This window comes from Trichoderma aggressivum, assembly GCF_033847375.1.
Source record: "Trichoderma aggressivum f. europaeum strain CBS 100526 chromosome Unknown scaffold_034, whole genome shotgun sequence".
NCBI classification, from domain to species: domain Eukaryota; kingdom Fungi; phylum Ascomycota; class Sordariomycetes; order Hypocreales; family Hypocreaceae; genus Trichoderma; species Trichoderma aggressivum.
Window position 1 is genome coordinate 156,812 of NW_026946400.1, and position 14,709 is coordinate 171,520.

At 51.6% G+C, this 14,709-nt stretch overlaps 7 protein-coding genes across 7 annotated transcripts; 3 read left to right on the forward strand and 4 right to left on the reverse strand.

Moving 5' to 3' along the window:
* Nucleotides 1-101: 101 nt before the first annotated feature.
* On the reverse strand, nucleotides 102-2,832 carry Triagg1_7598 (uncharacterized protein; the record flags this gene model as incomplete). Its single annotated transcript, XM_062902352.1, has 6 exons — nucleotides 102-315; nucleotides 366-478; nucleotides 1,089-1,886; nucleotides 1,947-2,602; nucleotides 2,656-2,707; nucleotides 2,782-2,832. 6 exons carry the CDS (start codon nucleotides 2,830-2,832, stop codon nucleotides 102-104), a joined length of 1,884 nt encoding a protein of 627 aa, XP_062753423.1.
* A 493-nt stretch (nucleotides 2,833-3,325) lies between these two features.
* Triagg1_7599 (uncharacterized protein) lies at nucleotides 3,326-4,821 on the forward strand (the record flags this gene model as incomplete). The annotated part of the gene is made up of 4 exons (XM_062902353.1): nucleotides 3,326-3,328; nucleotides 3,386-3,477; nucleotides 3,540-3,654; nucleotides 3,709-4,821. 4 exons carry the CDS (start codon nucleotides 3,326-3,328, stop codon nucleotides 4,819-4,821), a joined length of 1,323 nt encoding a protein of 440 aa, XP_062753424.1.
* A 686-nt stretch (nucleotides 4,822-5,507) lies between these two features.
* Triagg1_7600 (uncharacterized protein) lies at nucleotides 5,508-6,063 on the forward strand (the record flags this gene model as incomplete). The annotated part of the gene is made up of 2 exons (XM_062902354.1): nucleotides 5,508-5,698; nucleotides 5,841-6,063. The coding sequence occupies 2 exons, from the start codon at nucleotides 5,508-5,510 to the stop codon at nucleotides 6,061-6,063; spliced, it is 414 nt and encodes a 137-aa protein (XP_062753425.1).
* A 1,265-nt stretch (nucleotides 6,064-7,328) lies between these two features.
* Triagg1_7601 (uncharacterized protein) lies at nucleotides 7,329-8,006 on the reverse strand (the record flags this gene model as incomplete). Its single annotated transcript, XM_062902355.1, has 1 exon — nucleotides 7,329-8,006. The coding sequence occupies one exon, from the start codon at nucleotides 8,004-8,006 to the stop codon at nucleotides 7,329-7,331; it is 678 nt and encodes a 225-aa protein (XP_062753426.1).
* Nucleotides 8,007-8,959: 953 nt separating this feature from the next.
* On the reverse strand, nucleotides 8,960-10,312 carry Triagg1_7602 (uncharacterized protein; the record flags this gene model as incomplete). Its single annotated transcript, XM_062902356.1, has 4 exons — nucleotides 8,960-9,632; nucleotides 9,717-9,779; nucleotides 9,908-10,053; nucleotides 10,238-10,312. The coding sequence occupies 4 exons, from the start codon at nucleotides 10,310-10,312 to the stop codon at nucleotides 8,960-8,962; spliced, it is 957 nt and encodes a 318-aa protein (XP_062753427.1).
* Nucleotides 10,313-10,957: 645 nt separating this feature from the next.
* Nucleotides 10,958-12,292, forward strand: Triagg1_7603 (uncharacterized protein; the record flags this gene model as incomplete). The annotated part of the gene is made up of 2 exons (XM_062902357.1): nucleotides 10,958-11,149; nucleotides 11,228-12,292. 2 exons carry the CDS (start codon nucleotides 10,958-10,960, stop codon nucleotides 12,290-12,292), a joined length of 1,257 nt encoding a protein of 418 aa, XP_062753428.1.
* An 891-nt stretch (nucleotides 12,293-13,183) lies between these two features.
* Nucleotides 13,184-13,996, reverse strand: Triagg1_7604 (uncharacterized protein; the record flags this gene model as incomplete). The annotated part of the gene is made up of 1 exon (XM_062902358.1): nucleotides 13,184-13,996. The coding sequence occupies one exon, from the start codon at nucleotides 13,994-13,996 to the stop codon at nucleotides 13,184-13,186; it is 813 nt and encodes a 270-aa protein (XP_062753429.1).
* Between the last annotated feature and the right edge of the window lie 713 nt (nucleotides 13,997-14,709).

Below are 14,709 nucleotides of genomic sequence, written 5' to 3' on the forward strand. Positions count from 1 at the left end.
ATTATTCTCCATTCTACATGAACGATTCCATCCTCTGATGACGCGAGGGCCAATCATGAACCGTATGGTGACGCAACTTTGGATAGTTGGTTGGACATGAGCTAGACTTGACTCCCACGCTGGTGACATGCCACCTTTTCCAGGGCTGCAGCTGCATCTTTCTCTCTTCCTGCATACCCTGCCATCATCATACCCTCCAGTTCTTCCACCTTTACATCTGCTTTGGCCACTACGTCGGCCATCTTGACTTCAATCGCCTCCCTGCGCTCGGTCAAATCGATAATTTCCGTGAGACATTGCAACATTCTTTCCGTTCTATACAATCATCAGTCTATGCTTGCAAAAAGGGTCAAGTAATTCATTACCGTCGACGCTGTAAGTCCTCAAGCCAGGCACCAGCCCTTGCTTGAATCTCTACCAAGGCAACACCGTATTTTTCGCTCACAGCTCTGCTGCTCTCATCTCGTTCCTTCTTGAGCTGCTTTGTGTCAGCCTTTACTCTTCTTAGCCTGAAAGAGAGAGGGTGTCTAGATAGACAGGCCTTGTAGATCTGTTGGTGCACTTCCAACGCAGCGTCTCCCGGATCGGAAGAATCGTTGGAGCGGGACCGAGTACTTGTTCTTCTGGCCATGATTGTCAACTGCCCCTTTTGGAGAGCATGAGAATCCTTTTCGTGAAATATGTTTATCAATGAGGCGAGGGATGGAGAGACACTGCATTAACCGAGGACGAAATGTAATTCTTGGTGAAATGAGGAAGAGATGTAACTTTTGGTGAAACAAGAGAAAAGCGCACAGTCGAAACCTTGGGAAGGAGCCAACCTTGGAAGCGCATTCGGCCCCAGGCATCAACCTTGAGGCATCCGAGAGGTACGTGGAATCAGGTAGTAGAGACAAGGTACCTTTTTATCTTTAAAACAAACAAACAAACAAACAAACAAACAAACAAACAAACACAAGAGGCGAGCCAAGATCAAGTTTTGCTTCTTTTAAATTTTAGATATTACATCATACAGCAATCCCACTAGAAGGCTGAAATTTTATCTACCTTGACAAAGCAATGTCGTCTATTCTCAAAATCATCTTCACCGTCTCGGCCGCCAGCTCAATGGCGCTTGTGCTGACCAAAAGGGGCTGCAGGACGTTCTCCTTGGAGATGTTGGTGTTGACTCCTCCAGATTTGATGCTGACACCGGCGTTCTTCTCTCCCATCTCGTGTCGGTGCCTCAGGTCGGTAACAACCTTGATGCTGTTCAGACCAGCGTTCTCGGCAAGGGTTGTGGGGATGACCTCCATGGCATCCGCAAAGGCCTTCCAGCAGATGGCCTCTGTGCCTGTCAGGCTGCGCGCCTGCTTGGACAGCTGAGCGGCAATCTCGATTTCGGGGGCACCACCACCGGCAATCAGGGCCTTCTTCTTCACCAGACATCGGAGAACGCAGAGGGCGTCGTGCAAACTTCGCTCGGCTTCCTCCAGGATGAGAGAGTTGGCACCGCGAACAACAACGGTCACAGTCTTGCCGGTGGCCTTGGCTCCGGTAACCTTGACCATGCGTGATCCCGATGACTGAACCTCCTCCACAAGATCGGCCGAGCCCAGCTTATCCTCGGTGAACGAGTCAATGTCCGCAACGGGCTTGCAGCCAGTGGACTTGCAGATGAACTCGACTTCGTCTCGCTCGATGTCTTTGATAGCCATGATGCCGAGCTTGGCCAGGAAGTGTAGGGAAAGGTCGTTGACGGCGTCGCGAAGGATGGACTTTTGGATCAATAGCACATTGCACTTAGCCTTCTTGATCTTCTTGGCCATGTTCAAAAGATATAATCGCTCCTCCTTGACAATCTTGTCCATCTGGCGGTAATCGTTGACCTGGATCGTGTTTTCCATCTTTGCGGCAAGTTAGCACAGGTATACAATTTGAAGCTGTTGACTGGCACCCAGACTTACGTCAGGCTTGGGAGGACTGAGCTGGAACTGGATAAGACCAATACGGGCCTTCTCCATCCTGATGGGACCACCAGCATTCTTCAGCACGGGTTGTGTAAGAACGAGGCCATCCACCAGCTCGCTGTCCTCAATTGTTCCTCCCACTCTCTTAATCATGCGGATGTTGTTGAGGTCCACGTTCTCCGCAGTCTTAACATCGATGGTCTTGGTGATGGCATTGACAGCCATGGGGCCGAGAAGGTTCGAGTACTGAGACACAATCTTGGAGGATAGAGAGGTGTTGGCAGCCTGGAGGAGGGAGGCGTTGTCGGTCAGGGAGATGGGCTGGGACATGTCGTGTAGGACTTCGACGGCCGCGGCGGACGCTCTCTGGAAGGACTCTGAAATGACGGAGGGGTGGATGCCTTTGGACAGCAGTCGGTCAGCGGCGCCGAGAAGGCTGCCGCAGATGACAACAACGGAGGTTGTGCCATCACCAGCCTCGACATCCTGGGCTCCTGACAGGTTGACCAGCATCTTTGCCGTCGGGTGCATGACAGACATGCTCTTGAGCATGGTGTTTCCGTCATTTGTAATAATCGTCTCCCCCTTTCCACTGCGGATCATCTTGTCCATGCCTCGAGGGCCGAGAGACGTTCGGATGGCATCGGCGACGGCTACATTTTGTATTAGCAGATCGAACCACCGTGTTTCGAATGAGGATACGCACCTCTGGCAGCGACAATGTTGGACGAGCGCACCGCCATGGGCTTCTCCTTGTCCTGTGTCCATGGGTTAGCGGGGCAGCTCAGGAGCTCGAGAGGCGTGTTAGCTTTGGGTTTTTTTTCCTCCTTACCTTGAAGGCGACATTCTTGGACTCGCCGCCCGAAACGGCCGGTGCAGACATTCTGGAGGCTTGTGTTTATGTCTCGGGGGATGCAGAGCCAATCTCCGAAAAGCCACGTTCACGGCGAGCTTTGTTGAGAAGCAAGTTCGCGGGTTCCTGGAGCCTGGTTGACATCCCACCTTGGCTGCCCTACTCCGCCATATTGGTAACGGAAATTTTGGAGTCGGCGCGAGAGATAATCCATGCTCCGGCGGTACTAGTACCTCCATCTGCTCCCCCTGCCCGCCTGCTTCAATTGGCTGGCATTAGCTCAGCAGGGTCCGAGCGACAGGCTCCATGCGGCAAGCTCAAGGCAACTCCAGATTACGGAATGCTTCCATGACCTTCATCACCAGCATATCATAGCAGACGCGCATCACGACCAGCGATTCTTCCCTCCTCGAACGGACCAAGCAACTACTCTGAGCGAGCCCGCAATTCCTCAAACTCATTCTTTTATACGCCATAAATCCCCTCATTCTACGGACGTTGCGTCCAGTCTGCAGAGCCCATCATGGTAAGGCAACTTGTCTGGGCCAGATAAATACTGGCCATTACTAACTGTCATGCATAGCCTTCTGCGACCGGTCAAAACTGGGAGAAGTACACCAAGAAATTCGCCGACGATGAAATAGAGGAGAAGAAGATCACACCCCTCACCGATGAGTACGGGCCGCCTCGTTCGAAGTGCCGTTTCGAAGCTGTTGGGGATGCTAACCCGAAGCCAGGGATATTCAAGTTCTCAAGACATACGGCGCTGCCCCATATGCATCGACCATCTCAAAGCTCGAGAAGCAAATCAAAGAAAAGCAACAGAGCGTAGATGAGAAGATTGGCATCAAGGTATGAGTCGGCGCAACTGCAATGCATCTACATCCGTCTAATGTGCTGAAACAGGAGTCCGATACTGGTCTCGCACCGCCGCATCTATGGGATGTGGCCGCCGACCGACAGCGAATGTCTGAAGAGCAACCCTTCCAGGTGGCCCGTTGCACAAAGATTATTGCTGACGAAAAGGGCGACGAGTCGAAGAGCAAGTACGTTATCAACGTCAAGCAGATTGCCAAGTTTGTCGTCCAGCTTGGCGACCGAGTCAGCCCTACAGATATCGAGGAGGGCATGCGAGTCGGTGTTGACCGCAACAAGTACCAGATCATGCTGCCGCTGCCGCCCAAGATCGATGCCAGCGTGACCATGATGACGGTCGAGGAGAAGCCAGACGTTACGTATGGTGATGTTGGTGGCTGCAAAGAGCAGGTTGAGAAGCTCCGAGAAGTTGTCGAGATGCCCCTGCTCTCCCCAGAGAGGTTCTCAAACCTCGGTATCGACCCTCCCAAGGGCGCATTGCTCTACGGCCCTCCCGGAACCGGAAAGACGCTTTGTGCCAGAGCTGTTGCAAACAGAACAGACGCCACCTTTATCCGAGTCATTGGTAGCGAGCTTGTTCAAAAGTACGTCGGCGAGGGTGCTAGAATGGTTCGAGAGCTATTCGAGATGGCCCGGACAAAGAAGGCCTGCATTATCTTCTTTGACGAAATCGATGCCGTCGGCGGTGCTCGGTTCGACGACGGTGCCGGTGGTGACAACGAGGTCCAGCGAACCATGCTGGAGCTCATTACTCAGCTGGATGGCTTCAACGCCCGAGGAAATATCAAGGTCATGTTCGCCACCAACAGACCATCCACATTAGATCCCGCCCTGATGCGACCCGGACGTATCGACCGCAAGATTGAATTCTCGCTGCCCGATCTCGAGGGCCGCGCCAACATCCTCCGAATCCACGCCAAGAGCATGTCAGTTGAGCGAGACATTCGATGGGAGCTCATTTCCCGTCTCTGCCCCAACGCTACTGGTGCCGAGTTGAGGAGTGTGTGCACCGAAGCCGGCATGTTTGCCATCCGAGCCCGGAGAAAGGTTGCCTCGGAGAAGGACTTCTTGGACGCCGTGGACAAGGTCATCAAGGGCAATCTCAAGTTCAACTCAACAGCGACGTATATGCAATACAACTAAATAGGCTTCTTAATGTTATTGGTGTATGAATAAATATGGGCATATCAGGGGACGTCCCCAAATATCATGCGCCCCAAGGGGAATAGAAATTGGCGTTTACGAGCAGTTGGCATGTCGACTCTACAAAATAAGATGATATAAATCTTACCGTGCATTGATTTCCTCGTAATCAAGTGCCAAGAGTGATGATTTTAGCTGCATTTATGTCGTATTTTACACATGGCTGGATGTACGAGTGTGAGTACGGGAGTACCTAGAGCTACTAAGGTGCCTCTATATGAAGCTCAAAGTGGAAATCGATCCATCTAGAAACTCTAGCCAATCCACGGGGTAGCATTGGTACCTGTATATATCGAGTGGCGTAGGACCATTCCATTAGCTGCCAGTGACATTCCTAATGCAAGCTGGCAAGCAGAGGTCAGAAGCAGCGAGATTGCAAAATATACAATTATATTTAGCAATTTAGGCACCTTTTGTATTTATTAAATAAGGTAGTACTTGTGTAGGGAACCGCCTGCTTAGTTAGTACATGAATTTTACTATATGGCTGTATTAGCAATTACTAAAGAAATATAACTAGAGTAGTAATTACTAGAGAATATAGATACAGTATCAAATATTTAAAAGCAGAGGCGTATAATGTCAGTGTTCGTTATCTTCTCAGTCTCGGTTTTCCTGTCCTCTGCATGGCCGGATCAAGGGTCGATATAAGAGACTTTGAGCCCCTGGTTTACATCGACCTCGGAGGAGAACGGCTTGGTCGAAACGGGAGCGTCTCTCTCATGAAAGTGCTCGTCTATCCCGGCGAAGGCCTTGAGCGTATCTTCGTCATCGACATTTATACACTGGGCGGCGCCGCTTTTGGCGCCATCAGGGAGTGCGGCAAGAGCCTAAAGAATTTACTCGAAGCACTAGAGATATCAAAGGTCTTTCTTTGATGTCAGGAGGGATTCGGAGGCACTGTTCGCTCATTAAGGGGTGAGTCTCCGCGGTGTCTGGGACTTGCAACTCATGGACAGCGCTGCTCGGCCGAGAACAGAGCAACGGAGGAAGCTTTCCGGGTTGGCCAAGGGCATGCAGTTCATCCCCCTGACCAACACGCAGAAAGCCGAATGGACTCTTTGCAAGAACCAAGGAGACCGTGTATGGAACCTGGACAAGGGCGGTTCGCACAGCGCTTTCAACAAGAGACCGTTACCAGCCGAGATACTGCGGTACTGTGCTGGCGATGTGGCATATTAACCTGCCATGTACAAGAAATACGCCTCTAAAAGGAGTCGACGGCGGAACTTCGTGTTTGAGGCGTCACAGAAGCGGATTGTTGAATCGCAGGGGATGGGGGTGCAGCCTGAGTAGGGAGCGAGCCCTTGGACTGCGGAGGAACATAGGATACTTGATTCGTGGACTGAGGTGAATCCAAGGAGGAGCTACCTTTCGCAGTCTCGAGAGGATGACTTGTATGATTCCAGGACTACCGGTGAAGATAACGATGCTGAGTATTGGACTAAAGAAGACTTCGATTAGGATGTCTATTATGTTAAGATTTATGTATGGAAGTAAGACGAGGTCATAGATGTGTCAAGTAACCATGAAATGTATGCAGCCAAGAGAAGGTCAGAAAAAGCGAGACCGCAACATGAATAAGTGCATAGGCATATTCAGCGATATCAACACTCAGTCAGCTCATTCGGTGGTGCTTTTATAAGGGAGTACCTGTTCAGCCAGCAATTTAAATGGGTAACTATAGTAACAGTTTTTATAAATATATAATTATAGTAGTAGTTACTAGAGAAAAATAAATACAATAGTAGATACTTGAAGAACTAGGTAGTATGGAGGAGGTTATATTTATTATCAAGAGGTTCAGTAAAGCTGCAACAGCTAGGTCAGAGGAAGGCTACGCCCCAGCCTTTGGAACTAGGTAGTATTTAATTTATCGTACGAGTGTTTGAAATCTTCTCGGTCTCGGTTTTTCTGTCCCCCTCTTGGCAGTCTCGTATTGAGAGGGAAAGCAGAAGCGGATGTAAGAATCCATGTAGTGATGAGAAATCTCGGTAGGAGTCCCTGAAGAACGCTATGCATATAAATATTATCCAATCAATCTAGTAGCACCTAATTCATCCTCTTGTATTTATTTCTTAGTAGAGAATTTCAACAAAGTCCATGCCCCATCTCGCCATTCTTCAATGACAGTCCTATACGCAATCGCGTACTTGATGACCCATCCACGGCCAAAAATGGTATAAAATAAAAGCAAATGCTCATTATATAAAAGAAAAAAGAAGAAGGAGAAGAATTAATTATGAAAGCCCAGCCCATGTGATGCCTTCCCTGTCCATACAGATATACCCTGGTAACTAGGTAGTTACCTTCCCATTCCCTACTCCCGATTGCAAAGAAACAGTGCGCTATGTAGTAATCGAAATCGTCATCAGTCATAAACGGAAGATGCCCGCCTCTTGTTTTTGCTCTTATATGGTCTTGCTTGCTGCTCTTCGATAGAGACATTACGCGGTGTATGTGTCGGATAGACATCCTAGGCAGACAACTTCGCCATGGGCACCCTTCTCAACGCAGCAGCGACTGCAAATCATGGCATGATGAGTGCTGCTGTCCGGTACGCCCTGTCGTCCGTTGAAGTCGCCATCCATATAATCCTTCCGCGCGTTGGTTTCTGGTATTGGAGGTGTCATCTCGTCGTCGATATCGTCCATGTGAAGGGATCGCGAAAGAACATCCTCATCTTCCAAAACTAGCTCTTTATTAAACTTCCGGCCGTAGCACTCGCGCATGCAGACAAAGCACGTCTGTTCTTGACACGATTGGCACTTGGCAAAAGAATCGAGGTCGGATTTCTTGGTGGGCCTGCGGTGGCAAACATGGCACGGCATCAGAACCAAGCCGTTAATCCTGACAGGTGCTTTGCCGTGAACGCCCTGCGCCAGCTCACGTGAAGCGGTTCGTCGATGCGAAGAGAAAGTGTGCGCACTGTCATCGTCGTGGATCGGTCTAAATCGTTTGGTTGGGGGCAGCGTCTTGCGTGTTGAGATGGCATCGGCACCTTCTGGAACCGCGTGCTGGTTCAATACGTGGATGGCAGAATGCGATAATCGAAAGGTTTCGGTTCCGTCGTGATCCCACTTGCGCTTCGTCGCACGATGAACATCGTCGCCGACATAGGGCATGGTCGGATGCGAATTGAGCGTTGTTGCTGGCGATGGGCTTGCAAGGGCGCAAGGGAGCGAAAGATGGCTTAGGCAATGAGAGACGAAGGATGCAGAGCTCGACGTGTGGGAGAAGGAAGCAAGCAGCGCGAAGCGAAGAGAAAAAACGAAGGACTGGACGATTGAGAGTGACGAATTTATCGCCGTCTCGCCGAAGAGGACAAGGGAGAAGAAAAGACGAAAGACAACCGAGGTGGAAGAAAAGGAATGTTGTGAAACAAGGTGCGATTTTTTCCCGGGCTGTTTTTTTGGATGGCATGGAGCTGATGATCCGGCTTAATCACCGGGTGAATTACGATTCAGCTGCGTTGTGACGAGTTGGGGCGATTCTATTGGAGGTTCGCGCGGCGGCCCTGGCGCTTGGCTACCTTAGTACCTTAGTAGGTATGGGTGGTAATATCAGTACATCTCTAGTCAGCCAAGGGTAGGATTTTGAGGAGTATTATGGATATTCGTAATATGCATATGAGGTGAGATGTATTATTCAGAGGAGCTTTATTTCTATGGTGTATTGGTCTTGTTAGAAAGAATTAGTCTGAGTGAACGAGGTGTTCTTCCTTCCACAATAAATTCATCTACTAGATGTCCAGCCATTTACTCTACAAGTCTCATTAACCTACAGTCAGGTTTCCCTTCACAATTCTAGCATATATCCATACCTATTCATACTGCAATAAACTCACAACAACCACAATTTTCACCACAGACACCAGAGAAGAGACAAGTAGCATTAAAACGGCGTCTGATTTTTTTCTTCTTTCAAAGCTCCAACACCGCCCGTCACCAACATACATGCATCACATCGTGTCTGAAACAACCCATCCGTTTTACCCGCCTCCACCAACAAAAGAGCTTTTTTTTCTAAGGAGGAGACTAGTAGTATACACATACACACAGGGAATAATTCACCTCCCTTATCGGCGGATCTTGGTCTCCGCAGGGGGGTCGTAGGTAATCTTCCTGGACTTGAGCCAAGCCCACTTGTATCGCTTCACGTAGACGCTGATGGCCCACAGAGCGGTGGTGGCAACCAAGACCTTCATGCCCATCTTCTTGCGGTCGTCCATCTCGGGCTCGGCGGCCCAGTTGAGGAACTCGACAACGTCCTTGGCCATCTGTGAGGTGCTGGCGGGAGTGCCATCCTCGTACTCGACGAGGCCGTCGTACAGGACACGAGCCATACCAATACCAGTGCCGGGGAAGTAAGGGTTGAAGTTCATGCCGGGGGCGACCTGGACACCAGCCGGGGGCTCCTCGGGGTAACCAGTCAACAAGCTGAAGATGTAGTCGCAGCCACCGTGGCGGGCCTTGACGATCAAGCTCAGATCCGGGGGAAGAGCACCGTTGTTGGCAAATCGAGCAGCCTCGTCGTTCTTGTAAGGAGGAGGAATGTAGTCGGCCAGCTTTCCGGGTCGCATGGGGATCTCACCCTGCTCATCGGGCTCATCGGGGTATTCGTTCTCCTCAGCCAGGGCCTTGGCCTCGTCGACGGTCAGGACGGTACCGACGAGAGTTCGGTAGGGGACTCGGGACAGGGAGTGGCAGCTGGCGCAGACTTCACGGTAGACCTGGAAACCACGTCGGAGACTGTATAAACCCCGGGTGTAAGCGGTAGAGCTCCCCTTCAAGCTACCATCTCTCCAGTGGGGAAAGAAAAAGGGTCTCACTTACGCCTGGTGGTCAAAAGTCTTGAAGAACTGCTGGTGAACCCAAGGGTACTGAGTAGCGTGGAGACTACAGCCAAATCCGTTAGCAATTGGCCGCCTGAACAGTAATCGGTAGAGGAAGCATTTTTATGCCGCATCAGGCACTTGTGGCCAGCGTCTGATGCGAAGCACTCGGCAGCGGGAAAAATCACATACCCCTCCTCAGCAGGGGACGAAGCAAAAGCGACGGGTCCGTAGAGATGGTAGTACCAGGCCATGGAGCCGGCGGCGAGGGTGGTGGAAGCAATAGCGGCGAGGTTCATGCGCGCGGTGGGAGCTTCCGAGCTCGTCGAGGCGGCACGCTACAAAGAGACGAAAAAAGGTCAGCTCCAGGTCTTCCACGGACAGGTTGGGCACGCTGCCGGTGCGATTGAAGCGTCGCGGGCGGCAATGGCTGCAGGGTTTGCGTTGCAGGGCAGCTGCTCAGCCCTCGGCAATGCCTCGAGGCAACGGCTTTTCGGGGGAGCTTGTGGCATCTTCACCCACCTTGGAGACGTTGACGGCGCCATTTCGAAGCCCATTGAGGAGGCGCGCCGGGCGCAGAGACGACCTTGCCAACATAATTGGCAAGCTGTAGCGAAGCCGCAGGGGGAGCCGCAATCAAAGAGTGAGGGCGATGGTCTCGATCTCGGGTTCCAAAAGGGCTCAGCGGGAGAAGTTGATAGAGAAAATCCATCGTTCCGAAATGGGCCGACGCTGATTGGTTCAAGTCACGTGCGCATGGGATGTTGCTCGGAAAAGGTGGGGAGCCCAAGCTGGGACGCCGGGCTGCTTGGAACTGCTTGGTTAGTGATTGGCCACCCACTGGACTGAGATTCTGGCCAGCTGTCTCACAGCCGTCTCGCAGCTGGCACAGATCGCTAAAGCCCCCTGTAACACCACCTCTGAAATTTCCTCATGCCGCCGCCGCAACTGTCGCAGAAGCCACAGCCTCGTCCGCTGCAGGTTGCCCAGGCAAACCAGAAGCCAGGCACCGCCCGTTGCCCCGCCCCCACCATAGTCAAAACAATTCGTTCCATCAATCATTTCACTTCCCCAAAAGCGAAGCCTCACCCTCACCCAAAAAAATCTCCCACAGGGCTCGCAGCCTCCCCACAAAGCCGCTCCTGATTTGCTTCGCGCGCCTCCCGCCGTTTCTCTTCTTTTTTATCTGCTAGACATCATCATCATACGCATTAGCTTTCCGCATTTCCGCTCGCCTGCAAAATGGCCTCGTCCAAGATCTTCTCCCTTGAGGGCAAGGGGCTCAAGCTCGACACCGCCCAGGACATCGAGCCTCACATTGCTGCGCTGGTTGCGCTCGAGGACGTCGAGGAGGTCCGATTCCTGGGGAACACGCTGGGCGTCGGTGCGTGCGAGCGCCTTGGTGAGGTCCTGGCCACCAAGAAGAGCCTCAAGGTATGCAGCGTCCCGAGATGCCCCTCCTTGGAACAGGAGAAAAACGACGGCAGTTGCTAACACGGCAACAAACCACAGTCCGCAAACTTCGCCGACCTCTTCACCGGCCGATTGCTCAACGAGATTCCCGCCGGCATCTCTGCCATTCTCACCGCTATCCTGAACCATCCCCACCTCACCACCGTCAACCTCAACGACAACGCCTTCGGTCTCAACACCCAGGCCCCGCTCGTTGCTTTCCTCTCCGCCCACGTGCCCCTGCAGCACCTCTACCTCAACAACAACGGCCTCGGCCCTCACGCCGGTATCCTTGTCGCCGATGCGCTCTCAGAACTCCACGCCAAGAAGGAGGCGGCTCGCAAGGAGGGCAAGCAGGTGCCCGACCTCGAGACTGTCATCTGCGGCCGGAATCGACTCGAAAGCGGCAGCATGGCGGCCTGGGCCAAGGCCTATAGCCTTCATAACAAGATCCAGGAGATCAAGATGGTGCAGAACGGAATCCGACAGGAGGGCATCTCCCGTCTGCTCAGCGAAGGTCTCAACACCGCCAGCCAGCTCCGAATCCTGGACCTGCAGGACAACACTTTCACCATCACGGGAGCTGAGGCCCTCGCCAAAGTCGTTTCGAACTGGGAGGATATCCGAGAGCTTGGAGTTGGCGACTCTTTGCTGAGTGACGAGGGCGCTCGGCTGCTTGCTGAGTCCTTGTTAAAGAGCAAGAACAAGAAGCTGGAGACTCTGCGTCTGCAGTACAACGAGATCAAGGCTGATGGTGTCAGGGCTTTGGCCAACGCTACCAAGGCTGCGCTCCCGGCTCTGAAACGAATCGAGCTCAACGGCAATAAGTTCACCGAAGACGAGGATGCCATTACCATCTTGCAGGAGCTCTTAGAGGAGCGGAAGGAGCAATATGCCGGCGACATCATCATTGAGGATGAGTGGGGTGTTGACAGCCTGAGCGACCTCGAGGAGGACTCTGACTTGGAGGAGGAAAGCGAAGAGGAGGAGGAGGAGGAGCAAGTCAAGGAAAAGGCCGAGAAGTTCATCAAGGACGCCGAGGAGGCCCAGAAGCAGCCCATAGCCCAGCGCCAGGACGATGATGTGGACGACCTCGCAAAGAAGTTGGAAAACACTCAGCTCTAACGTTGAAATTCCTCCCCTCTCCCCCTCTCTTTTTTTTCCTGCTTCTTTTTTTCACGAGTTGGTTTTGTTAGACATTTCACATACACACACACTACACTTACACACATACACACATACACTCCCGCTCTTCCCACTCTTCCACACCCGTCTTCCTCTATCCACTACTCAATGAAAAAATCGATACCCTTTTAGAACTCGGTAGTTTTCATGTCTCATACATATGTAAAGTAATCCATCAAAGATGAAAGTTCCCTTGATCTGTCCTCTACACCCATTACAAGCCCCATCGTAGGTATCTAGTACCCATGAAGTGCTACACAAAAAAAAATCACATTCACAATTTTAAAATTAAAAAGTTCATGAAATTAGAAAATTGGTATATTGACAGTATATGCTTGAATGGTTGTTCTACGTCCGACTTGCATAGCCATCATTGGGTTCCCAGACTTCTACACATGGGAGTAGAGGGAATAAGGGGGAAGGATACATACCTCGATTCACGCCACAACATTCACCATGACCCTCTGTAGAAAAAGCCGTTAGCCCTCACTGCGATCATCACAAGAAAAGGGGTATATAGGGGGGATTAAGGGGGGGTTAGTGGGTAAGAGAAGTTGAAACAAAGAAGAGTTTTGGGGGGGAAACAGGAGAGAAAGAGTTTGAAACATAAACTCGAAAAGTACCCCAAGACCGGCCGCCCTTCCAAAGTACATCTCCTCCCCTTGTTCATACAAAAGAACAAAACTTGTTAAAAGCCTAAACTCAGCCATCCATACCAATCCGACAAACGATAAGAATCCTCCAGAGCTAGCCTGCGCTGCTATCTAACCGCGCCTGTTACCACGGGCTGGGCCGTGACGGCGTTTTTGCTATATTGTATGTTGTTATACATTACATGTCCATAACGTCCACAGCCTGATTCCCCCGGTGTTGTTCAAAAGAGCCATACTGCTCTGCCAAAGCCATCTGTAGTTGGTGTCGAGCATAGTCAGCGCCAAGATAGACGGGGTCCGTAGAAGGGTTATAGCTTGGGCCGCCGACAGACGTGCCAAAGTGGCTATAAGCATCCTTTGGACGAGAGTTGGCCTCCTCACGCTCCCGCTCTCGTCGCATAATCTCCTCATATCCAGACATCATGTACGGCTCGCTCTCCTGGCTAGCCTGGTGAACCCACGTACTGTTTGAGGTCTGGACGGTTGTGCCATCCAGGCTCATGACATGGTTGTGCTGTTGTTGCTGATAACGCAGCTCAGCCAGGTGCTCCTCCTGCTCCATCGTCGTGCTGCTCCAAGCAAGAGCTGGTATATCTCCGCCGCTGCTCGGAGGGCAGATGCTCCATAGCTCAACTAGCCTTCTCCGTTGAGCAGCATCGGCTATGCGGAAGAGCTGCAGTTGCGAGGGCGTCAGCGTGACTGGATCAACGCCATGAGTTCGTAATATCGTCTCGGATGAAACGACGTTGCTCTGTGGTGGCTCCGATGAGTGCCTCTGCGAGTCTTGGGTTTGGAGTTGGGGTTTGGCGATGTGAGCGGAGTGGTTGTAGTGCTGTGATATAGCATAGACAATCGGCCGGTTCATCTGTTCAGAAACGACCATTTCCTGGGGCATCTCCTTGGGAACCGCCTCCGGGTTAAAGGTCATGTTCCGTGAGAAGAGCGCTGCAAGGTCATCATGGACCTGCATGTTGGCCTGCAGTGATACCATTGTGCTGCAAGAGAAAGAGTTAGCGTCAGGGTCCCGGAAGATGAGAGGGTGTATGTGGGTGGATGTAGGTATGTGCATGCATTCAAGTACACGATAGTGACGGCTAAGGTATAGTAGTACAGCAATACTTGGTACTGGGTGAGTACCTGGTGACTGTCTCGACGATGCTTCAATGAAAGATGCAGTACAAAGAAAGCGACTTGGAGATACCTGCTGGTGTTCCAGTTAAACTGTCCAACGAGATGCTGCAGCGTTATATTGCTCCGGGTTGTGTAAAATCCCTCCGATTGGGGAGCGATGGCTTTAGGTTGGGTATCAAAGAGACAAGAACGAACACACGCTCGGGGTGTGACGGCAAGCAAGAGGCTGCAAGAGGAAGAAACTTGGCTTGTTCTATTGCACTACACTAGGATAATGTCAAGGCGAGGTGTCAAGTCGCAAAGGGTTTTTAAAAGTAGCAAGGCGAAAGGTCAGGAGGAAGTGAGGAACAAGAAAGGTTCCTTGGACTCCTTTTTTTTGCAATTCCTGGCCGGGCGGCTGCAGGTTCGTTCGTGCCTAGAAGCGGATACTACAGCGTGCTAGCAGGATATTGGGCTGCAGGGTCGCAAGAACAGGCGACGGGTCAGAGACAACTCAGCGCCTCTAGCGGAAACTATCGGCGGGATGCGAGCGAACGGCGGTGATTGTTTCAAATTGGAGGAGTGGAGGCCAGC